This window comes from Trachemys scripta, chromosome 5 (assembly GCF_013100865.1).
Source record: "Trachemys scripta elegans isolate TJP31775 chromosome 5, CAS_Tse_1.0, whole genome shotgun sequence".
Taxonomy (NCBI): domain Eukaryota; kingdom Metazoa; phylum Chordata; order Testudines; family Emydidae; genus Trachemys; species Trachemys scripta.
The window spans coordinates 117,269,046-117,294,561 of record NC_048302.1 but is presented as its reverse complement, the minus strand read 5'-3'; the positions used below and the strand labels follow the sequence as shown (position 1 = coordinate 117,294,561).

The 25,516-nt window shown below is 42.1% G+C and overlaps 1 protein-coding gene across 16 annotated transcripts in view; it reads left to right on the top strand.

Annotated features, from left to right (window-relative positions):
- The window catches only part of ABLIM2 (actin binding LIM protein family member 2), a 201,994-nt gene extending 186,718 nt beyond the window's left edge, over positions 1–15,276 (top strand). For 12 of the 16 annotated variants that reach the window (XM_034772825.1, XM_034772837.1, XM_034772835.1 and 9 more), the window contains one exon: positions 13,492–15,276. In XM_034772825.1, the coding sequence (XP_034628716.1) occupies positions 13,492–13,605 (114 nt within the window). In that variant the 3' untranslated portion in view covers positions 13,606–15,276. The remainder of the gene's footprint in view (positions 1–13,491) is intronic. The other 4 variants (XM_034772836.1, XM_034772840.1, XM_034772831.1 and 1 more) reach the window with 1 other exon arrangement.
- The last annotated feature ends 10,240 nt before the right edge of the window (positions 15,277–25,516 follow it).

The window sequence follows — 25,516 nt, the reverse complement described above, 5'->3', positions numbered from 1 at the left end:
AGTGATTTTGCGAATCCCACCTTTCTTGTTTAGGAAATCTGTTTTAAGATTTAGAATCATATATATTTAAATGTGTGCTTCTCAATGTATGGATTTAGCCAGAGATTAGATAGGTGCAACTGGGAATAAATGTAAATAAGTGCATTAAAATACCATAAATTCTTTCTTCTGAGACGTGTACATCTGAGAGGTATAATTAAGGCCTTTATTTTTTCTTTGTTTGTGCTAAACCAGCTCTGAGGCTGATGCAGCTCAGTTCCTGATGCTTGCAGAGAAGACATTATTAATCCCAACACTGAACTAATACACTGACCTTTTAGAACTGCTTAAAACAAAGACCTGCTGATGCACAGATATATCTGAGTCCTTGAATTCAAATTAATGGTCCAGAGCCTCAACTGCTGTAAACTGACTTCAATGAGATATGTGAATTGACAACAGCTGAGGATCTGGCCCAATAATTTTTTCAGCTATTTCTTACCATATTGACCTTTATTCTAATTTAAGATGAATGAAGCAGCGTTCTCAGGAGTGATTCTGAAACGAAATGTGGAGAGAGATCGGAATGAGCTTAAATAGTATTTCAGTAAAATGAAGTAGTAAGACAGCATTGGCTTGTAATGGTATAATTTTGTTTGGAGTTAATTTTTAATACACAGTGCTTAATACAGTAAAAATAATCCAGGTCTCTATATTTGCATCTTTCAGCCACCAGTATTTGAAGTTTGTTGGTATTCATGCTCAATTATGACACATCGATTTAAATTATAAAAAGGCTGATTTCATAGAATAAAGACAGTCAAAGTGGACATATGTAATTCCAGTTATTGAACAGCTTTTTAGACTTGTCTTCCTACAACTAGATCAGAACATATTGATTGCCACACGTGCATTCTCTTGCAGGGAAAAAAATCATACCTCTCAAGTGGCAAAACAGAACAGTGCACATGGTACATATTTGTGTAATCCTTAAGGGTCAGACTTTGCAATCCTTGCTTTGAGTAGCCCTTACTCATGTGAATAGTCCCCATTGACTTCCGTGGAGAGTTACTAAAGCTGTATCTAAACAACTAAATTCCAACAATTTAGGTAAATTGTTTTAGAAGCCAATTTACGTGAATAGGTGCAACCTCCTTGTTTAGATGCTCATGGTTTTGTTTCCAGGCCCCATAACAGTTTAGCTTAAATTGATTCCTTACTGGCTTAATTAAATTGCTACCACATTTTTTGTAGACAAAGTCTTAGTCTAAAGATTGTAGAATATAGTCCTAAAATGTTGCCAGTGCTGTAGTTTTGAAAGAAAGATAGTTTGTTCTGCAGCATTAGTAAGATTGGTAAGAAGAATAAATTTATTACTACAAAGCTGTAGACATGCAGGTTCCAGAGGAGACATGCCCATTTTTGGAAAGCTTACAAGCTCAAGTTTCTAAAGAGTAAAAGATTCTGTATTGACTATATAAAATTAGCACATTCATTAACTGTTACATCCCCAAAGGTTTTCCTATCCAGTCTTTTTTATTGATGGAAGCCATTCCTCAGCTTGGAATGAAACCGTTTTAAAAGATTGTATTATTTAATTAACGTTTTGGCATCTTTAAATATGATAGCATTATTTTTTAAAAAGTCAACCTGAACCTTGATAGCAAGGAATAGATTTTCTCACTCTGTATTTCTCTAGAATAAAATATTCCAGGTCACCTCTGTGACTTGTGAGCCTAAGGGCTAGATTTTTTAAAATGTATTTAGGCACTTAGAGATGCAGATGTAACACCCATTGAAATAAAATGGAAATCAATGAGTGTTAGGCACTTAATCTTGCTTAGGTGCTTTTGGAAATCCCACTAGGTGCCTATCTGCACCTTTAGGCTCCTTAAAGTTCCTGTATAAATCTGGCTGGTGAGCTCCGAAGTCAGTTTGTTGCTTTTGGAAAATACCCCAGGTATTTGTTTTTTCTTCAAGTGATGATCCCTATGAGTACGTCGGTTCGCATGCATGCCATGCATCCGAATCCAGAAGTTCTTTAAAGCAGTGTCTGTTGGCCCGCACATACGCAGTAGCTCTCCTCATTCTCCCAACCGAGGGTACAAAAGGTGGTGTGGTTCAACACCTCTCCAGTTCCTTCTCACGACTGCATGTCCTCCTTCACTTCGTTGCATAACCTATATAGAAAGCATATGCAATTAGTTATTTTCTTAGATTAATAGTTAACAGTTAAAGAGTAGTTTATACTATAGCATAGAGGGGTTTTTTCTCCGCAGTTGGGGAAACCTCCACCCCCAGCTCAAAGTCCTATAATTCGAGAATTGCATCTTCTGCACACAATACTTCTCCATCTGTGACAAGAATCAGTGCTGCCTTACTGTCTGGGTGTGGCACATATCTCTGCAAAGTGCAGTGTCTGTTGCTCCTTCACACCCAGAACTTGAGAAGCCAAGAGCTTCACCTATGGAAGCACCTGATGGAGAAGGCTATGAGACCCCTCTCTGATCCAGGCCAGGGAGATCCCACTCCCCCACTGTACATGGGCCTCAACTGCCTAGCAGTGCCCCTCCAAGCACGTGCCTTGGAGAGGAGCCATCACAACTAAGCCCAAGGACTCTTTTTCCAGGGCTCCCCATGAGAGCAGAGGGCACTTTCATGGTCACAAGAACAAATCCCTGGTAAGGACCGTCCCTAAGAAACATGCTTCCTCCCTGAGCCAGTCCAGGACAGGTGAGATGTCGCGAGTGGAACCTAAGGAACTGCCTCAGATGAAGAGCCCCAGATCTGAGGGCAAGACATGTAAAAAGAAAGATCTGGTGGTCACCTCAGTGCCAAAGCATAAGGCTAGACGCTCGCTGGTTCTGACTACGAGTGCCAGATCCATTGTCAGTGCCACCTCATCCATCTATATACTGTCCAGTCGCTACAGATGCACTGGATCCATCAGACTTAGTGAACCCCTCAGACAGCAGGGCATATAGAGACTTATATAACACCTTCCTTACCCACAGTTTCCATTTCTTTCCGGCCTGGCCCTCCCCAGAGATGTCCCTACTCTGGAAGAGGAGCCTATATCACTGTTCCAGTAGCTGTCTCACATCCAACCATCCAGCAGGAGTGCCCCAGTACCTAAGGCACTGCCGCTACCAGTGCAGCAGTTCTCAGATTCAGAAGAATCAGAGGAGAAGGCTGCACTGGTATGTCTGCGGAGACCGTTGAGCCCTGATAGACAGTCAAGAGGTTACTCTCACCACTCTGCCAGGTACGCCACTGGTACCAATTTCCTTGGGGTCCCCCACAACCAATCAATCCTTATTTCTGGCCTTACTGGGATCTGTGGGATCCTTATGGTAGGCGTCTGAGGCCCCTTAGGAGTTGTACTGCTCCCTCTAGTCAGCCGGTTCTATCAGTGTACAAGGAGGAAGAGGTGGAACCGGATCCTTAGGTACCGACAATTCTAATGGGTGCCTCTTCATCTTCCTCAGATGAAGTGGTCACTCCTCCTTCACCTTCTCTGCCAAATGACAATCTCCAGTACCAGGAGCTGTTACGAAGAGTGGCCAGTGACCTACAGATCGCATTAGAGGAGATCTAGGACCCTTAACACGGGCTTCTGGACACCTTGAAGCCACAGGGACTGAGTAAAGTTGCTCTACCCATCGATGAGGTCATTACTAGAACTAGCTAGAGCGGTATGGCACACTCTAGTATCCTGTGCCCCTACACTGGAAAAGAATAAGTGACGATATGTTGTTCCTGCGAAAAGGGCTGAATTCTTATTCTTTCATCCTGCCCCCAACTTGCTAGTAATGCAGGTGGCTCCTGAAAGGGCTAGATTATGCTATCAAAGGGCCAACCCTGCCAAATAAAGGCTCTCAGAGACTTGACCTCCTGAAGAGGAAGGTCATCTCCTCCACCGGCATGCAATTCCGTGTTGCTAACTACCAAACGTTGTTAGCAAAATACGATTTTAATACCTATTTCAGGCTTCACAGACAAGCTTTCCACAGAGGACAAGGTGCAATTTCAGTCCTTTTAGCTGAGGGAAAGCTAGTGGCAAAGGTGGCACTCCAGGCTTCAGTGGATGCTGCAGACATGGCTTCCAGAAGTTTGACCGCTGATCTAGTCATGAGGAGGGACTCCTGGATGCAATCATCAAGGTTTCCTAGGGAGGTCCAAAACACTATCCGGGACCTCGCTTTGTCGAATCAAATCTCTTTTAATGAGCAATCAGACGAGTCCCTGCACTCACTAAAAGACAAGATTGACTCTGGGTTCCCTGGAGATTTATACTCTGTCCCCAGGAGGAAACACCAGAGGCAACCCTATAAACCCAGGCCATCCCCTCCTCATGCACCTTATTACCAGTGCACAACCAAACCACTGCACAAACATCAGACGATTCAGAGGTCTCACTTCTCAGCCCCCTCTATTTTCTCAGCCTCTACTCACTCTCAACCATCAGCCAAGAGCCTCTTTTGACATATTGGTCAAGATCTTTGTACCACCACTGATGCCAGCTACCTGATCTTACTCTTCACTCACAACTGGAACAAGATCACTATGGACAGCTGGGTTCTAGAGATTATCCACCAGGGATACTCCATTCCCTCCTCACAAATCCCCTTTCCAGTCCCCCTTCAGGGACCACTCTCACGAGGTAATTCGTCAGCGGGAAACAAAATCCCCCTTACTTCGAGGAGCAATAGAGTGCATCCTGCCTCATTACAATGGAAGAGGATTCTGCTCACCGTATTTACTAATTCCCAAAAAAGGCGGCAGGGGGAGACCCCTCCTGGACTTTCGGCAACTCAGCATCTTTATTCTAAAACTGAAGTTCCGGATGATTACGCTGGCATCTATAATCCCCTCCCTTCCAGAAGGAGTGTGGTTCACAGCTATTGACATAAAGGACACATATTTCTGTGTGGACATCCTGCATGTTATAGTAGGCCAGGAATACTTCCAGTTTTGAGTCCTCCCTTTGGGCTGGCTACAGCATCCATAGTAATTACAAAGCTTTTCTCTGTGATAGCAGCCCAGTTGACATGCCAGGACTATACAGTACTCCCATACCTGGACGATTGGCTCCTGGTAGGCCAATCTCATCAGAAGGTCAGGTCAGTGACAAGGGTTCTGATACAACTTTTTATCAGCCCTAGGCATTTGCATCAATGAAGAAAAGTCTGTTTTGTGACCCACAACTTTTCAGGGGGGAAGTTCGACTTGATTTCTGCAGGAGCGTTCCTCCCCTCAGAAAAGTTTCATGCACTGAGCACCCTGAGTGCACACATCACTCGCAGACCATGAGCCACAGTGCACAAGTGCCTCTCACTGTTAGGCCACTCAACCAAGCAAGGACCATATCAACTCCAGACTTCACTTATGGTACCTGCAAGTACAAGCAAGGACAGTATCAACCCCAGGGTAGTTGTTCCTCCCAGAGTTGTCTCCTCTCTAACTTGGTGGTCAAAAGAGGAAGAGGTCATGGTGGGAATTCCCTTCAGCCCTCCCAGCCCCAGGGGCACCACTGTGATGGACACCTTCCGTCTGGGGCGGGGTGCTCACTTGGACAATCAACCTGCTCAGGGTACCTGTACCCGATGGAGGCCTGGCTACATATCCATTTACTGGAACTGAGGGTGGTCCTTCTGCTTATATGCTTGCTACATATTCAGATTATGTCAGATCTTATCACCACTGTATAAACAAACAGGGAGGAGTGAGATCTCCTCCCATCTGCCAGAAGGCAGTCAGACTTTGGAACAGGGGCATCAGGAACTGCATCGTAATACAAGCGGTGTACCATCCCAGTAGTCATAGCTCCTTGGCAGGCAAACTAAGCAGAAGCTTCTCAATAGACTACACGTGGGAGAGTCATGACACAGTCCTGAACAAGATACTGTATGTGTATATATATGTGTATATATACTATCTGTATTCCACTACCTGCCCTCCATCCCCTCTGCTTCGGATCCTGTTAGATTGTGGTAAGAAGAGGAACTGGGGAGGCGTCGACCCACATTGCCTCTTATGCCCTTAGTTGGGAGCACGAGGCAAACTACTGCAAACATGTGGGCCAACGGACACTGCTTTGAAGAACAGCCAGACTCGGGCGCGTGCATATCCACATGTGTAGTACAGATAGGGACCACACATCTCAAAGAACCTCCAGTTCCAGTAAGTAACCTCCACTTACATAATATCATATGTTGTTTACCTCTTCCTGTTCTATCACAATGATGTTAAATGTTTTCACTGTACGCACTTTTAGATTTCATTTCTGCAATTAGTTTTATCACAGATTTCACATATGGCTATGATTTGTGAGTCTCACAAGCAAACGTGCTTAGAGTATCGCATTTTAAATTAATCTTTTCAGTTTTATCATTTAAATTTATCGGTATGTAGGTATTCCTTTGTTTTTCTTGGGCTTTTCTTTTGAATATCATAAAGTGTTAATGAAGACACATTATTCAGTCATTCCTATGGAATGCAGTTGAAAAGTGTAACTCATTTCACTCATGTCTGTGCCTGTTAATTGTTGGTTTCAGAAGGATATACTAAAAAAATAATTGTTAATAAAAAAAAAACAGGAATGAAACTGAGTGAATGTCTTGCACAAGGCTTTGCCTGCCATCCTACTCTGGCAAGCAGAAATCAACTGTTTATATATGGGTGTGACCTTGTTTGAACAGAGTCCACATAGTGATTCAAACATGTATATTCCTCCTAAAAGTGCTTACTTGGATCTGTTTTAAGGATAAGTTTTCTGCCCTAGCTTTTACTTAACACTCATGCTGTGTTCTAGCCACTTTTCAAGAAAATGTTGGAATGCTGCATGTGTTGAGATCAGAGGAATGGTTTATCGTTTCAGGCTGGAGTTTTCAAAGGAGCCTAAGGAAGTTAGGGATCCAACCCTCATTGAAATTCACAAGTGGCATGAAGAGGACACAACTCATTGACTTCAATGGAGTAGTACCCTTTTAGACTTGCAGAAAATGTGTTTGGTGTTTGCTTATCCTTAGTTTATGCTAGGGCTGGTATCGGTGTTGGGTATTTCTTCATATCAGTTTTCAGAGTCCTTATTAAGGAAGCCTTTGTCAGATGAAAATTATTCATTTGGAATGACGTGAAGCATGAAAAACGTGTGAGAAGTGCACAGCGGGTAGGTAGAAGATGCTCAGATGGACACTATGAAGCCCAGATCCAGGACAAACTAGAAGACATGTTTTAGGAACAAGATCAAAAGCCCAGTTAATTAAATGGAGACTTTTTGGATTAGGCCTATAGAGCTCAAGTCCAAGTTTGCTGATATGGAGCCTCTGAGCATCAGCTGTCAGTTTGGAATCACGCGTGAGCAGTAACATGCATACAGTGGAGTCGCATCATAGGCGCATTTAACTTACGCCATTTTAACTATACGCGATCGGCAAAACAAAAAAACGAGAGAAAAATAACAATTTAAATACTGTACCTGTAGTGCGGGTGATTCCGCCCGCCATTCCACTCAATGAGCATTTGGCTATACGCGATTTTCGCCTTATGTGCTGACTTCAGAACCTAACCCCCGCGTAAGATGCAACTCCCCTGTACTAACAAAATAATAAACGCTTTTGGATTCCACAACTTAACATTATCTGCCTTTTTTAAGGTAAAGCAGTGGTTATAAACCTTGAGTTGTTAAAACAGTCTTCTTTGCATGCACAGTACATGCTTTCCATACATCATCATAACATTTTTAATTACAGATCCCATGCAATTTTGTAATTCCCAATAGGAACAAGTTCATTTTGTTGAATAATAGTGTGGTGACACAAGTTATCCTCAGTGTTACAGGATGCTATATCACTGGATAGGAGAATAGTTCCACTGAGTGAAATAATTCCTATTTTTTTAATTCCATATTCGAAATCTTCTTTAGCTTCTTGGGTAATTGCCCAATTAGGGGAAAATAGTATAAGTTTAGTGGTGCTGCAAATGGTTTTCCTAGAGCCTTGTGATACATCACAAGGGGTTATGAGACATCCCACAGTCAGGGCCGGCTCCAGGCACCAGTCTGGCAAGCAGGTGCTTGGGGCGGCCGCTCCGGAGAGGGGTGGCATGTCCAGGTATTCGGCGGCAATTCGGCAGACAGTCCCTCACTCCCGCTGGGAGCAAAGGACCTCCTGCCGAATTGCCGCCGCTGATTGCAATCGCGGCTTTTTTTTTTTTTCTTTTTGGCTGCTTGGGGCGGCCAAAACCCTGGAGCCGGCCCTGCCCACAGTAACATCACTGAGTAAAATGGAGCTCCTCTGTAATCTCATAATGTCTTGAGATATAAGGCAAGGCACATCCAAAGAGCCAGAGATCCTGTGCAGGGAGCTGGAAGGGCAGGAGAGAGGTCATATGAACCTTCTTCCCATTGCACATCTTGCACCAGGGCACTCAGGAATTGCTCCCTCTGAGCCTTTCAGAGGACACAAATTGCCTAAAGGGGGCAAGAATAAGGCAGGGCCATGGTTCCATCTACCTTTCCCTATCTGCCACAGCAGCAGCTTGAAAATCTGGCCAGGCATGCTGAAGGGGAGTAGATTGTGTGAGTGAAGCGTTCTCACTCCCCAGGGGTTGTGGGATGCTGCCACTCCACTCCACCTCCCTACTGCTTAAGGCTGTGGCTAAATGCCAATGTCTAGCTCGGTGACAGCTGTGGTCACCAGTTATATCCGTAGTCAATGGAGTTATTGTATATTGTGATATCTTTTAACATTCATTAGACGGCAGCTTGTGCCACCACTTAAGCATTTTTTCCAATCACATAATTACTTATTAGACTGAAATATTTATCAAGTGTGCAGCCTAATTACCCCATAGCTGAGAATAACCCCGAATACTCCCCTGGGAGCCTAGCACATGGCTAATTACAGTTTTATAATTAGTCATGTGGTAGGCTTGGAAGAAGCTTCCAGGAAGCCTGCTGAGCCACAAGCCGCAAAGCGGAGAGGGGGAGAGGTTAGACAAGTCTTGTAGCAGCAAGGTAGATAGTCAATAAGGCAGTAGGGTCAAGCACAAAAGGGCCAGATGGTGTCCAAGTAATGAGGATCGAACATGATAAGGTTAGGGTCAGGGTTAAGTCATGGGGGGAAAGTTATTTTTAACCCAAATTCCTTTTATTAGTGAAATATTTAGAATGGTGAAAGTTGTATTCAGAAATGAAGGATCACCTACCAGGACAGAGTAGCATCTTACTCACGTTGGATAGCTGAAATGAAGCATAAGAACATAAGAACAAGCCGTACTGGCTCAGACCAAAGGTCCATCTAGCCCAGTATCCTGTCTACCGACAGTGGCCAATGCCAGGTGCCCCAGAGGGAGTGGACCTAACAGGCTACTTGTGTGACTATCTGCTGTCCCATGTTCATGAGGGGCTGACTGTCTGTCCCAGATTTTTCTGACAATTTTCTATATTGGGAGCTGGATGCTAGCACAGGGCCAGATTCTGCAACTCTTATTCCCAGATTCTGTTGCTCAGAGGTTTGGGAATGTCAATAGCAGTTCTGGCAGAGACAGATTAATGGGCAGAGTGCAGGTGATATAATCACTGTGGTCCCCACTGAAATGAAACAAAGCAACTGTTTAACAGCATACTATATAAATATATATAATATTTTAGGACAAGCGTGTCCAACTGGAAGCACAGTATGAATTCAGGTTGGCATAATATAAAGCCTAGCTCTAATGTGCTCAGGACACGGGAGTTAACAGAAATAGAATGATATTTTTGATGACAAGAAGTGAACAGGACCTTGGTTTTTCTCTTCTTAAATTCATCCTCTCCAGCCATGCAGTACTTTGCATTACATTGGATTGTTGATTCACTACTGACTGACAAGGATGTATAATACCTACTGAATTTCTAGCACCTTTTCCCTTGAGATCTCCCATCTAATTACTGACACAGCATAAGCCTGCTTAGCTTGTGCAAGCTGACATGACCACAGCCTGAGGCAATATGGCTGTAGGTTAATTGCCGCCTTCCCTTACCATAACTTATTTACATTAATGTGAAGTTGCTAACTATTAGTTTTGAAGATCCCTGGATTTCATTACAAGCACAATTCTTCTCAAAGAAAACAAAGTTAACTGAACTGAATAAACATTATAAATCTATTTAAACTGCTTGGTGTTTTTTTTTAAAACAGGCCGCAGAAAAACAGAGACAAGCCTCATTAATTTGCAGAGAAAAGCATCATTTAAAACATTATGTATGACTGTTTGACTGTGCAATTAATTACCCTTCTTCTGGCAGGCAATGTAATGAGCCCGTATCTGTAATATTCGCTTTAATGAGCCTGTGTCTTGGAAAATGAGGATTTCACATTGTAATGCTTGCCTTCCTCCTTGCTTTAAAGAGATTTAGCACAACTTTTAATTAATTATACAGTTTCAAAAAGTGGTTGGAGTTTACTGTAATTCTTGATAATACGCTCTTGTGTTCTGATTCTGTGTCTGTGTGTGTGTGTGTGTGTGTGTGTGTTAATGGGGGTTACTAAATTATGATAGCCATATTTTGGTGACCTTTTTTTTACAGTACCATAAATTACTATACTCTAGAATAGTGTTAATATAGAGAGTAGGTGAGGTTAAGAGCAACGGCAGCTCCAAGCAATCAGTTGTTTACACTGCTGTAATCCCTTTGAAATCAATAGAGTTATAGTGGGAGAATGCCAGTGTGGAGAATCAGACCCTTAGTCTCACAGGCCTATGCTGCTAGAAAAACATGTGCACTTTTGTGGTAAGGGCGCATGTTCTGATTCAGAAGGTAGGGAAGGGAGGTCAGGAAGTGGTGCAGAGGCATCTATACAACCACCTCTGCCCTCCCTGGATGTCCTGAGATCTGCACAATTTCCCCCTAGATCTCAGGGAATCTGCATATTTTAGTGGGCTTTGCCTCGTTGCCTTTCAAGAGAAGGCAACCCACCCCAAGAACAATTTGAAGGAAGCCACACAAATTGAAACTTTCGTATTCTAATCCTTATGCAGGTTTTTCCCATGTTGATGTCAACGTGGCCCTTAGATTATCACTTTGGGAAAGAAAGTCAGTCTCCCTCTGTATTCTGTACAGCACCAAACATGCTGCGAGTGCACAAAAATGTCATTTTTCACTCCCTGTGCCACGCTGCAGGAGACAGTACCAGTGACATATGATGTAATATCTGTGATTACACAACTCTGGGTTTTAGATTAATAAAAGATTGTGAGCGTATATGTGGAATAAAAAGGATACCGTTAAGTAATATTTTGTGATACAATTGAAAATGACTAAAATACTGCAGTTCTGACCAAACCAGCCTGCGTTTCTTTACTGGTGGCTGAATTGCACAAAAGAGTTGGAATTTTTAACTTGCTCTTCACTGAGCCATTCCTTCAAGGACTTCAAAGTCAGATCATAGCCTTATAAAATACACACATACAAGTTTACAGTCTCGCTCCCCCTCATACATAAATTTTCAATTCCCTTTCTTTGGTTTGGCTGTTGAGGCCAGAGAATTTCATTTAAGATAATTAATGTTCAAACAGCTCATGAGAGAGAAAATTCACTCCTAGATTTCTTTGGGACTTGTTCTCCCCAACTTCATTAGTGAAGAGCATTAAGTTCTCAGCTATACGTAAAGTCCAACAAAATTAAAATCATATGTACTGAGAAAAATATGAATAATTGCCATAACCTCTCTCGGCAGGTCTTTCCCCTTGGTATTTAGACCCTTCAAACACTTGTAGACATTTATCATACGCCCCCCCTTAGTCATCATTTGGCCAAGCTGATACATTGCTAGGTCTTTTAATCTTTCCTCATAAATCAAATTCTTCAGCCCCCTGATCGGTTGTGTTACTTTTATCTGAAGTCTCTCCAGTTTGATGACATCTTTTTGGGAACATGTTTTTCCAGAGTTGCAGACAGTATTATAATCGCTGCTGTTGCTAGGGAGGAGGCTGCGGTAGGAGCTGGTGTTCATGAAGGGAGGGGCCTGACATTGCTGTGGTGGGGGGACTTGGTGTTCCTGAGTTGTAGGGGATGGTGCTCCAGTGAGGGAGGGGGGAATAATGCAGGACTGAGGGGAAGTGGGTATTCAAAATGGAGGCTACAGCTGAGTGTGCTGAGACTGTCGTGCTGACCAGTATTGTCTCATTGTTTCCTTGTACTCCGCTGTCTGTATCCTTCTGTTGTCTCTTGTCTTATACTTAGATTGTAAGCTCTTTGGGGACCATCTTCTTGTTCTGTGTTTGTACAGCGCATAGCACAATGGGGTCATGGTCCATGACTGAAGCTCCTAGGTGTTATAGTAATTATTACTAATAATAAAACACTAACAGGCAAGGGAGAAGGGATGTTCCCTTGCTCCCTTTTTCCCAGCCACACAATGCAGAGTAGCAGGGGTTGAGGAGCACCAGTCCAGGGGGCTGTGAAGTTAATCAGGCCAACATTTCCAAAAAGTGGCCTTTGATTTTGTAAACCTTTGTTTTGGGGAGCACTTGAGACAGCGAGCGGCTGATTTTCAATGTGCTGCACACCCTCAGCTTGCAGTAATTTCAGTAGGAGTCGTGGGCGCCCTGCATTGGTGAAAATTGGGTCTCAATTGGGTACCCAAAATTGTCACTCTTGGTAATTGTGGATGATATCAATTTTAGATGGTATAATCTCTGCCTTACAGAGGCGGTGAGCCTTAATTCATATTTGTAAAATGCTTTGACAGAATTGAGTCCAAAATAGCTAATGGAAAATCTAAAAATTCTTTTTCATTTTTATTTGAACTGTACACCTTTATTCTTTGCAGACTTTTCTGTAAATATAATAATTAGGTATTAAGCATAACTTTATCACAGAGGTCCTTTATGTTAGTCCTATTGGCAGTATTATTTTTGTAATTCTCCCTTTTTTGCTCTGTATCTCTGTTTATGCTGCGTAAACTGGAAACCTCAAATAAATGCACAGCTCATGTCATTTCAAATCAGCCTTATCCAACATCTCATTGTGATATGACTCTAACCCCATGTAGAAATACATTTTGCATGTAAGAGCTTAGCAGTATGGTCTCTCATTTGTTACAAGGCTACTATTAGTGAACTATGATGGTGTCTAATGGACTTATTATAGATCAAGGGGGGGAAATCCAGCTCTGAAATTAAATTGATGATAATCTCTTTAAATTCCCAGATTGGCTTAAATAGGTCTCAGTATGTTCTATCATCTAGTTATATGTAGAAATAACTATATCTCTTTCTGAAAGACCCTAGCTTCTATTCAGTGGGAACTTTATTGGAAAAGTTTTCTTTTTGTACAAGTAAGCCACTGCTGTCAATTTCACTTCCCAAGAGATCTTAGCTTATTTGATTTTGATGCAGTCTTTTACAGAATGAGTTTGGGAATTCAAATGAAAATCCCAGTGCATTGTTTCATAGTGCAGGAAAGGGAGAAATACTCCTTATTTTTGAAAGCACTTATCGTATCTTTGTATTTTCTTTTTCAAGAGGCACTTGTCCCCTGAAGAGTTCCAGGAAGTCTTCAAAATGAACATAGAAGAATTTGATCGTCTGGCACTTTGGAAGCGGAATGACCTAAAGAAAAAGGCCCTGCTTTTCTAACCTCGCTCAGACAGAAAAAAAAAATAATGTGCTTAATCAAAACAAAAATTGTCTTGCCAGAACTATCATATGCAGTTACTGTTGAACCATTGTCCAGCTTCATTGTGTTAGTGTATGTGGAAGGGAAATGAAGGAAAAGATTAAATGGCAGTGCATTGGTATAGAGGTAATTTGCTGACATTGCATGACTGGCTGGTTCTGTCAGTAGCTCCTGGTCCTAGCCAGTTTACATCATACAAAAATCTAGCTTTAAATTAACTGTTGCTTGTGGTTATTGCTTGATGCAAAAGGAGATTTTAAAAGGGAAGAGAAAGAAATGTAGCTGTGACAAAAGAAATCCACCTAACATTTTGTTTCAATAAGTTTTACAATAATTATGAAACTTTTAGAAATCACATGACTAATGAACATAAAGTTCTCCTATGGGTGTGGGGGGGAATAGGCTATTTTTTAAAAAATGTGGGAAAGGCCAAAGAAAAGCATTTCAGCAAGTTGCAACTGTTTTTGTGTGGTACTTTTTAGGAATGAAAGCAAAACTATCAAAGCACCTTAAATCTAGTTCTTACACTTTAGATGGAAGCTACTGTCTAAAAGATCACATACATCTAAATAGTAACTAGTTATCTTCAGTTACAACACAAAAAGATTTTATTTTATTACAAAATATATTGTGACAAGTTATAATGACTAAAGCATATAAAGAGACCTACTAAGAAAAGTTTATGTCCCATTCATCAGGAAAACTAAAGCCTTATACAAAACTGGTTCAAGGGTGTAAAGTACCAGTTACTTGTGTTTTCCTAATCTTTTGGGGATTTTTTACATTTCGTGCTGATACAAATACCATGAAATCTTAATTCTCTCTATATATAGCTACATATAGAAGAATATTGTTTTGTAAATATATGTTAAAGCATAAAGGCATACTTATTTCCTCTACTCTTTGGCTTTACTTTTTAAGCCTGAAGAGCTATGGTGGCAATTTGATAGCTGTGGAATAGTAGTGTTCAGCATAAAATGTAACAAAAAAATAACAACAAAAAAAGCTTGATGTGCTCTACAATAATTATCAAATGGTAACCAAATATATCTATTATAAAAACCCTTGTTCATTAATATTTGCATGTTTCTATACAAATCAAATCAAAAACCTATGTATTATTGGTGCAGCACCTTGAAACTTTCTCTTAAATAACAAGTAAAGTTAACAAAATCTAAGTGTTTGATATGAGCATTAGATATTAAGATCTCTTCCAGATGAAAGACAGTATTAAATTTAATAATTTCATATGGTCAGAAATACAGTTGCTGATGAAGAATGTTTTTAAAATGAGTTGCTAGTTTTATGTGATACTAAAAGAGCATTTTAAAAAAAGTACATTTTTCAGCCATATGTCAGCGTTCTGCATTTTTACTGTCTTGAGTGTTTGTACTCATCTTCTACATCACTCTGTCTTTATGCGTTTCCTTAAAGTAACTTTAATATATGCACTGCTTCACACTAGTTCAACTGGTCCAGTGATGGAGAAATTGTAATGTTGAACATGCCTTCTTCCAATTAACATTCAAAATTCATGCTGTTGGAAATAAATATTTTCTCATGACCTAAATGTTTTGTCTGATAATACGTATGTCTAGAAAAATCATTAAAAAGTAAAACATAGCTTGATACATGTGCTAATCATTTTAATGTATATAATTTCAAATTGTAATGTTGCATATACTGATATGTAACTCTCATTAAACTTACAGGGAGTTATGTTCACACATTGAGGAGAGAGGATTCCCCATCATATTTAACACAGAACTGAATTCTTCAGTAGTTTTTCCCACTGAAGTCAGTTGAAGCTCTAGACTTGTATGCCCACCCAACCCCTTTGCACAAATCCTCAAATAAGGGTTAAGTGGCACTTGTGTAGTGCCTGGGCCCCTGCAGGCCACCTATACTGGTATGAATTTCACCTATAGTGATACTGTAAGTCTTTAAATATACTGCCTTAACTAGCATTTTTTACACTTTCTTTAGACAGCTACCTTGCACGTGTATTTTAGTAAAGATGTTTTGCGTACCACATTGGTTAATCACTCAGTTTCTAATGAGCCTCTGACTCATTCACAATAAGGCCAGTTTATACTCACAGAACTGTTAAACCAGACTTATTGTGACGGAAGCTATGTCTACTTTGCAATCAGAGGTATGATTTGCAGGTTATGTAAACATACCTATGCTTTAATCTAGCTAGCTCATTAAAACAGCAGTAGAGATGTGCTGGTACAGGCTGATCTGGTCCCCCTGGATATGTACTTGCATTGCTAGCCTGCACTGCAGTCCATGCCTACGATGTATCACAGGTCTCAAACCTGGGTCTGTGCCCCCCAGGCAGTTCTTAGACCACAGCCACCATCTGGCAGCATGGGCTGAAGGACCCTAGTTCACCTAGGCATCACCCAACTTGGAGGAGACATCTGGCCTCTCTGATTGGCTCAGACTTACTGTTAAGCCAGATGGAGGCACAGGAAAGTTATCTGGGCAACCAGGTGAATTTCTTGCTGGCTTCTACATTGGATCCTGCCTTCTCGCCTGACTCTTGAGCACTGCCTTGTTCCTGATTCCTGCCTTCCTGTCCTGTCATCAGTGCTTGATTTGTGCCAGTGGCTCAGCCCTGGCTCCTCTCATCTTAGCAGTTCATAGCCCTGGCACCTTTGGGTTTGTTGCATCAGTTATGAAAGTAAAAAAATTGCTTGAGCCCCGTCACCTAATTGCTCACGCCCCAGGACCTCTTTCATTACAAAGTAAGCAGTGCCTGTCATGTCCTGTTCCTGCCCACCTGCCTTGTTCCAAATTCCCTGTTTCTATGCCCAGCCCTGGCTGCTGACTCCAGCTCTGACCATTGGTTTGACTCCTGACTCTGTCTCCATCTTTGACTTCTGGTTCTTGACCATCACTAGGTCTGACCATCTACAGCAGCACCAGTGTCTTCATTGCTATTTTTAGCAAGCTAGCTAGATTAAAGCTACCATAGATATGCTTACCACAAGCTGTAAATCACATCTTCCATTGCACTGTAGATTTAATTTATAATCTGACCTCTTAATTTCTAAAATGTATTTATCTTTGAGATTATGGTTTTATTCATTTATTTTACATGCAGTATCCTAAAACATCTACTAAATGTGAATAGACTTACACAGTCAATAATCAGTATTCTCCTAGGTCCGTAGTGTTCCAACAGCCAATCCTAAATAGCACTACAAAATGGAAAATCATGGGGGGAAATCTATATAACATGTCACAAGTGTATTATAGGGTAATTACATAAATTTTTGCCAGGATTTTCCATCTAGTAATGTGGTCCAGAAATGGCTGTTACAAACCTGGACTTTTGTCAGAACATCTCTCATTCTGTAGGCCAGTGGTTCTCAAACTGGGGGTCGGGACCCCTCGGGGTCATGAGGTTATTACCTGGGGGGTTATGAGCTGTCAGCATCCACCACTAACCCCGCTTTGCCTCCAGCATTTATTATGGTGTTAAATATATTAAAAAGTGTTTTTAATTCATTAGGGGGGTCACGCTCACAGGCTTGCTACATGAAAGGGGTCACCAGTACAAAAGTTTGAAAACCACTGCTTTAGACAATGCTCTTCACATTTTATAAAACACTCAATGCTGCTATCTCTTGTTTTCCCATGGGCTATTTTTCTGTGCCTACAGACATCAGTTATGAGGTGCCAATCTATGTCTTCATAGCAGCAATGAATTCTAGTGGTCTCCCCCCCCCCCCCCCCGAGAGTCCATGTTTTGTCTTTGGATCCGATTTGGGTATCTCAGATAGTCGGATCTCCCCTGTTGCGTGGTTCGGCCATCACCTTAGGCATTTCAGTTATCCCCCCATACACAGCAATGCTGAAGCCAGTTTATTTCATCATCTTGGCTTTTGAGACAAATGAATCCTGAGACAAATGAATACCCACTGATCTGCGCTCCCCTTCAATACAGGAAATCTGTCAGCTCCCTGATTGCCACTATCAGAGGAGATGGGTGTCTTTTCCCTGATTCCTGGTTGTACACTGGCTGTTTCTTCTGCCTGGAGTCCACTGTTTAGATTTCTGAGAGCTGAAGCAGCTGAGGTGCAGATTGGAAAGGAGACAATTGCGGGAAGCTACATAGTGTGCTGACCACCTTCTGTACAAGGATTTCAGGTGAGTGTTCAGAGAAGATATGACTGACACCAAAAGCTGTGATTTCTCCTCAGTCACATGAAATGCTGAGGACCCATGCAGCTGAGCTCTTTCAGGTAGTGAGTGCACAGTCTGATCAAGCCAGACTCCTTCACTCTCTTAGTTCCTTCAGCAGATCACCAGCAGGATCTGTTATATTATTTGCAGATAAGATAGATCAGCTCCAGGGTTGTCTCTCTGGGCCTTTTGATTGTAAGATCCACTGCTTCCTGACAGGCACTGTGCTCCGCTGCCTTGGTTTGACTTACTTTCTGAAGAAACCCCTCTTGAGACTGGGATGTAGTCTGCAACCACCACATTTGTGGGAGAGTGGCTGGAAAGGCAGTTGCTGTTCAGGTCTGGGTGGATTTGGATACCTGTGACTGTCCCAGCCGCCTTTTGGAGTTGAGGTGGCATTTGTCAGAGATGGTCATAAAGTTCTTCAGCTGCTGTTAGAGCAGCATCCAGTTTTGTTGCAGTTGCAAATTGGGCAACTGAGGGACAGTTGTGATGTGTCATATGAATCAATCGATGATTTGCAACTGTGTGCTGTCACACATGTAGAGCTATTCTCTTTCATGTTGTTCAACATGTATATGAAGCCTCTTGGTGAGATCAGTTGAAACACAGGGTCGGGTATCATTTTATGTTGATGATATACAAGTCAAGTGTATGTTTTTTTTCCCTATGGCACCACAAGCTCAGTCCCCACTGTAGAGAAATACTTTGATGACGATACCAGCTGGATGGCTTGGTGCTATACCCTGCTGTTGGGTAGAGATTGTTGATGTGAAGAGACTTGCTTCTCTGCTATGTCTTTGCTTGTTGAGGGAGATTCTGTCTTAGGCAGTGAGTCAGGTTAAGAATGTTGGCATCACTTTTGACTATGCTCTGTCCATGGAAAGCCATAGTTTATAAGTCGTTTGCGCTGCAGGCCACTTGATAGAAATATATTCCCTTGTGATCACAAGGACTGATGATTTTTGTGGAAAAGGAACAATGTTAAAACTGTACAATATGAGATGCTGTTATAGGATAAGTGTTGTTACATGGATTGCATAGCGGAGTATGTGTGGTATGAAGACTGAAAAGAACACGTGCCATTGAGTGCACAGAGACACACAGGCTCAGACTCCTGTACCCAGACTGCCCACCTGGAACTTGGAAGGGGTTGAATTTCAAGAATGGGTGGTTGGTTCCTGAGGAAAGAGGAAGCAGGATCACAGAAGGGGTTGGGGAAACTAGACTGTGATCAGGAAGGGAAGCACTGCTTGGCTCTTATAAGATTAAGCTTTCCCCTCTTGGTTACTGACAGCTATTGTTTTGTTTAATTTGATTCAATCAAATGTCAGTAGTTTTCAACCCAGAAGTCAGAGGCATAGTAAAAAGCTGCGGTTTGAACAGATCTGCAAGGCCCTCGAAATAGAGTTAGGAAAAGCAGCTAGGATTGCCCTGTATTTACAGGCAAGTGTCCTGAGAGGACCCTTGGAGGGGGAAAGGGCTGCACTAATGACCCAGAGACACCAATGTTAAAAACAAGTTATGTGCCCAGGGAGGGGCAGGCCATGACAATTTTACATCCCTTTTAATACAGTTCTGAGCAGCAAGTGGCAGATTGCTTTATTATTATTATTTATTATTATTAATAAGGTTTTAAGTTGGCACTGCTATTTTTTTAGCCCATAATGAAAAGTTTCTCTTCCTTTTCCATACCACTACCTCTTTCTCTATGCCAAAATCACCCTCCCATCAGCCCCTCTCCCCACCCCCACACCTCCCATTAGCAACATGGGAAGGGAAAAGTGCTCTGAGTCCCTGTCAGGGTTATGATTCCACTGCTCACATACCTGGTGGAGAACCCCTACCCTTGCTGGCAGAAGCCTGGCTACTCTAGATACCTCCTTCTTGAATCTCTTGCTCTATGTTGTCAGGTGCTTGCACCTTTGCTGTGATTGGCCTTAGGATGTGCATCTCATTTCCTCCTTACATCAGCCCATTTTTCTCTTAAAAACAAAACAAAATCCTCATAAAACTGTTTATTTCTGTCAAAGTGTTTTCACTTTGGTCTCGTACTTATTATCTTTCCCTCTCATTCCTCGGTGAGTTTTAGGCACCTTGAGTATTATGATGATGGCTATTTATTACTTTTTGGTTGTTTTTTGGGCAGGGGGTGGATTGGTTGGTTTGTTGGTTTTTTACTGTTAAATAGGTTGTGCAGCGCCTAGTTTGGAAATATAGCTATGCCCAGATGGGATCAGACTGAAGGTCCATCTAGTCCAGTATCTGTCTCCATTACTGTCAGCCTCAGATGCTCCAGAAGAATATATAAGAACCCCACAGTAGACAGATATAATGTAACCTACCTCCCACATATGTCTCATCCTGATCTCCAACAGTTAGAGATTGGTTTAAGCCCTAAAACATGAGATTTTAATATCCCTTCCACAAAATATCTATAATTAATTATGATGTCTGGATACCAGGATATCCATATAAATATCCAATTAATTTTTGAATCTTGTTAAGATCTTGGCCACAATGACTTCCTGTGGCAATGAGTTCCACAGTTTAATCACATGCTATGTGGAAAAAAGCATTTCCTTTTATAACTTTTAAAATATCCAACCTTTTTAATTTTATTGACTTTCCCCTTGTTCTTGTGATACAAAACAGGGAGAACAGAATTTCCTGATCTACCTTTTCCTATACCATTTATTATTTTATATTCTTTTATCATGTCCCCTTTTGTTCACCTCCTTTCCAAAGTAAACAGTCCCAATTTTCAATCTTTTATATGAGAGGGTTTTTTATGCTCATGATCATTCTCATCACACTTCTCTGAACCCTCACTAATTCTGCAATCTCCTTTTTGAGATGAGGTGACCAATACTGTACACAATATTCCATATAGGGCTGCAAATTATAAAGGTATGTTATTCTCCATATTATTTACCATCCCATTCCTTATGAATCTAACATCTTGTTTGGTGTCAAGTATCAGGGGGTAGCCGTGTTAGTCTGTATCCACAAAAACAACAAGGAGTCTAGCGGCACCTTAAAGACTAACAGATTTATTTGGGCATAAGCTTTCGTGGGTAAAAAACCCACTTCTTCAGATGCATGGAGACTGCATGCATCTGAAGAAATGGGTTTTTTACCCACGAAAGCTTATGCCCAAATAAATCTGTTAGTCTTTAAGGTGCCGCCAGACTCCTTGTTGTTTTTAACATCTTGTTTGTTTTTTTGAGAGCAGCTGCCTGTGAGCAGAGGTCTTCACTGAGCTGTCTACAATAATGCTTAGGTCTTTTCTTAAGTTGATACAGTTAATTTAGAACACTGTAAGGTTAAAGTAATTTTAAATTTTTCCCACCTATTCCATTACTTTGCATTTATTGACACTGATTTTATTTGCCCATGTTATCCATTCACCTAGCTTACTTAGGTCTCTCTGAATTTCCTCAACCTGGGGAGCATCCCTTCACCTCATACCCCATTTGAGTACTGGACTATGCCCAGGACTCGAGACTTCAAAATCATGTCATGGTCTTCTGCCAGTTCTTCCTTGGCCTTCCTCACTTTCTCTTTCCTTCCTTAGGCAACCAAGGCCTTGGCTACACTTACCAGCTAGTTCGACGGCTGGAAATCGAAGTTCTGGGTTCGACTTATCGCGTCTAGTCTGGACGCGATAAGTCGAACCCGGAAGTGCTTGCCGTCGACTGCGGTACTCCAGCTCGGCGAGAGGAGTACCGCGGAGTCGACGGGGGAGCCTGCCTGCCGCGTGTGGACCAAGGTAAGTTCGAACTAAGGTACTTCGACTTCAGCTACGTTATTCACGTAGCTGAAGTTGCGTACCTTAGTTCGAATTGGGGCGGGTAGTGTAGACCAAGCCTAATTCAATGCTTGCTGAGTATGTCTCCCATCTTCCTTATGGTGTACATTTCTCAACCACTTGAGTGTTCTTTCTTTGATATTTTCTAACATATCCTGCTCTGCTAGACCCCTTACTCTCACATCAATTAATTAGGTTGAGTGTGTGTGTGATTACCAGTCCTCCAATCCAGGTGCTTCACACATCTTTTAGCCTTGTCAATCTGAGAAGGTCTGGCAGCTCCCCACAATACCTTCTCTGCAGCATTTTGAACCAGCGGACAGTTATCCCCAGGGAAAGGTTCATGATCTGTCCTAAATCTCTATGCTCTCTATGAAGTCCACCCACTAACAAAATCCAAATCATTTTTACCCAGGTGTACAAAGAGTGTATCCAGCTGGTCCCAGAGCATGCCCCTCTTGCCATGCCAACTCAGATTTGCCTCATGACCAAGCCTAGCTATGAACGTCCATGGGAATTGGCTGCACACCCACAGGCCTAAGATGCGGATGTCCCTGCTTCTGCCCTATTTTCCCTTCCGGCGCCTCACAGTTCACTAGTGGTGGGGAGAGCACAGCCAGCCACCTTGCCCCACCTGCCTGGGTGATTCCATGTTGTAGCTACCACACTGGACTGCCCCCACCTCCAATCACATTTTAAAATGTAAAACTGTCAAACATGGCATTGGCACACCCCAGCAATATTTTTGCCAACAATGGGTTAACATAATGGATTACAAATTTGGTTGAAGGAATTGATGGCCCCTGGATTCGCAAACAATTTTATATTTCATGAGATACAGAAGAGAAATAAGAGAGATCCCTCTCAGTGGAGATGCTCCTTATAAAGACACTCCAATGCAATGTTATCAGTTTTCATAATGTGAAAAGAGAGAACTTACCAAAAGATAAATAAAAATGGCTACAAGCGGGATTCAGAAATCAATGTAACTCATCTAAGGGTGACATATGCTCCACTTTTGTAGTAAGCAAATAAAAATTAAAGGTGAAGAGTTAACATCCACAAATATTGACTACAAAACTGAGCCACGTAAGTTATGCATAATACCACTCAGCCATAAAAAAGCAATGCTTAAAAGTCTGCAACCAGCAAACTATTTTTTTCTGGCAATATATTTTAAAACCATATATGTGTGAACCAAAACCTGGAACAACAACAAAAAGACCATTGGAGTCTCCAAACTTTAAGCAAGGCACGTCCCTAGGAGTAATTTGTAGCTAAGTTAGTCTTCACAAAGGATGTCTCCCACTTCTACAGTGTCATAAATATACAGCTAGGGGTATCATAAAATCCTTCCTTACCTGTAAAGGGTTAAGAAGCTCAGATAACCTGGTTGGCACCTGACCAGAAGGACCAATGGGGAAAGAAGATACTTTCAAATCTGGGGGGGAGAGGTATTGTTTGGTGCTCTGTGTGTGTTCTCCCTGGAGACAAAGGGAGAGACCAAGCAAGTAATCCAGCTCCCACCGAAATGATACATCTAATATTACAGAAATAGTAAGTAATAGCAAGGAAATGCGTTAGAGTATCTTTTGTTTTAGCTTGTGAATTTTTCCTGTGCTAAGAGGGAGGTTTATCCCTGTTTTTGTAACTTTAAAGTTTTGCCTGGAGGGGAAATCCTCTGTGTTTTGAATCTTGTTGTTACCCTGTAAAGTTATCTTCCATCCTGATTTTACAGAGGTGATTCTTTTATCTTTTTTTAAATAAATTCTTCTTTTAAGAACCTGATTGATTTTTCATTGTTCTTAAGATCCAAGGGTTTGTGTCTGTGTTCACCTGTACCAATTGGTGAGGATATTATTCTCAAGCCTTCCCCAGGAAAGGGGGTGTAGGGCTTGGGGGAATATTTTGGGGGAATAGAACTCCAAATGGTCCCGTCCCTGATTCTTTGTCTAAATCACTTGGTGGTGGCAGCATACTGTTCAAGGACAAGGTGGGATTTGTGCCTTGGGAAAGTGTTTAACCTAAGCTGGTAAAAATAAGCTTAGGGGGTCTTTCATGCGGGTCCCCACATCTGTACCCAGAGTTCAGATTGGGGAAGGAACCCTGACACACACCCACATGCTTATCTCCAGGAAGAGGTTGGAGGTCATCAGCACTGTTTGCCCCCAGGATGCTGTAGATCTTGTTGTCTTACCTCCCATCTTGGCATGGGCAAGAAAGGGAGAATGAGCACCTCTGTCCTTCCCTATTATTGATTTGTATTAAGTAGCACCTAGCAGCTCCAGACAGGAACCGGGTCCCTATTGTGTTAGGTGCTGTACAAACACAAGCCCTGCCCCAAAGAACTTATAATTTAAGTAGTTCCTGGGCAAAGGTGTGTAAAGTTTAGGTGTACATGCAAATTAATGTTCTTTTTAAAACAATAGGAACATTCAAACTGAACTAGTAATCAGTGCCTATCTATATTGTCTATATTCCAATTTGCACCATTTTAACTTCAAATACGTTTAAAAACGATCAGTCCAAAACTCTCTATGGACAGTTTTCATTTGATTTAAACCTGGTTTAAATTATATTGACTCATCTTAACTTGCATCATTAATCTTATTTAAATCTGGTTTGAATTATAGAAATGTAGGGTTGGAAGGGAGTGACGCAGCAGGGAGTGGGGAGTATTGACCTGGGAATGTTGCAGGGGAGTTTTACTGGGACTGTGGATGGGATGGGAGACTTTCCTTGAGGGAAGATACCTGAGTATGTAACATGAGAGCCAGGAGGGGGGTTGGGGCCAGGTGACACCTTCTGCCTGGGAAACTGGACAAAGGCTGGAGGAGGAGCCAGGGGGAGGCTGGGTGAGATGACTGGAGGTGGCTGGGGAAATGGAGGGAACCCCAGGACTGGGGTCTAAGCTCCCTGCCCCCCAGAAGGACTTGACTGAGGGGTCCTGGTTATACCTATAAGCTCTGTTATTGACTGTGTTCCTGTCGTCCAATAAACCTTCTGTTTTACTGGCTGGCTGAGTCTCACGGTGAATTGCAGGAAGTGGGGAGTGCAGAGCCCTGACTCCCCCACACTTCGTGATAAAGGGACCTCGAGAAGTCATCTAGTCCAGCCCCCTGCAGTGAGGCAGGACCAAGTATACCTAGACCATCCCTGATAGGTGTTTGTCTAACCTGTACCAAACTAAGCTAAATCAATATAAGCTAGGTATAAACTGATTTAAAAGTGTCCGCACAAGATTGTGCACCGTTTTAACAAACTGGTTTTAAAATCAAAGGTTTGGTGAAACAGGTACAACTTTCAGTATAGCCAGGCTCAGACTTCTGGATTGCTTTATCTCAGTTGAGCATATCCCTTGGTAGGAATAGGGAAAATGCTGTTGGACTAGAGCAGAAGGATGGAAGTCTGGAGGAGGTGGGTTCCAGTTGACTTGGACAGCAGGACTTTTCTGTTTTGGCATCCTCCCTCCTTATGTGCAGCAGGCTTTATGCCTGTAGCATTTGCAGGCACCATGAGTCTGTCTGCTGACAGCACAGGGCTACGAGATGGATTGTGGGACTTACTCTGGTCCTGAGATAACTGGTAAAATAGAGGTCAACTGCCTGTGCAGGACAATGATTACAGTACAAAGTTCATGTGGAAGGGATGCCACCTACCACGTTTTATTCATGGTAAGTAGCCAGACATTTGTATTGCTACATGAAATTAACGCTGTAATATGGGGTAATGAGCATTCTGTATTGAGTTGATATAGGACTCAGGATAACATGCAAATAGAGGTGTCCTTTAATAAGAGTCAGGGCCCTGTATCCCTTCACTCCCCCCCAAGGAGCAGGCTTGCAACTCTAACCTCAGTCTCC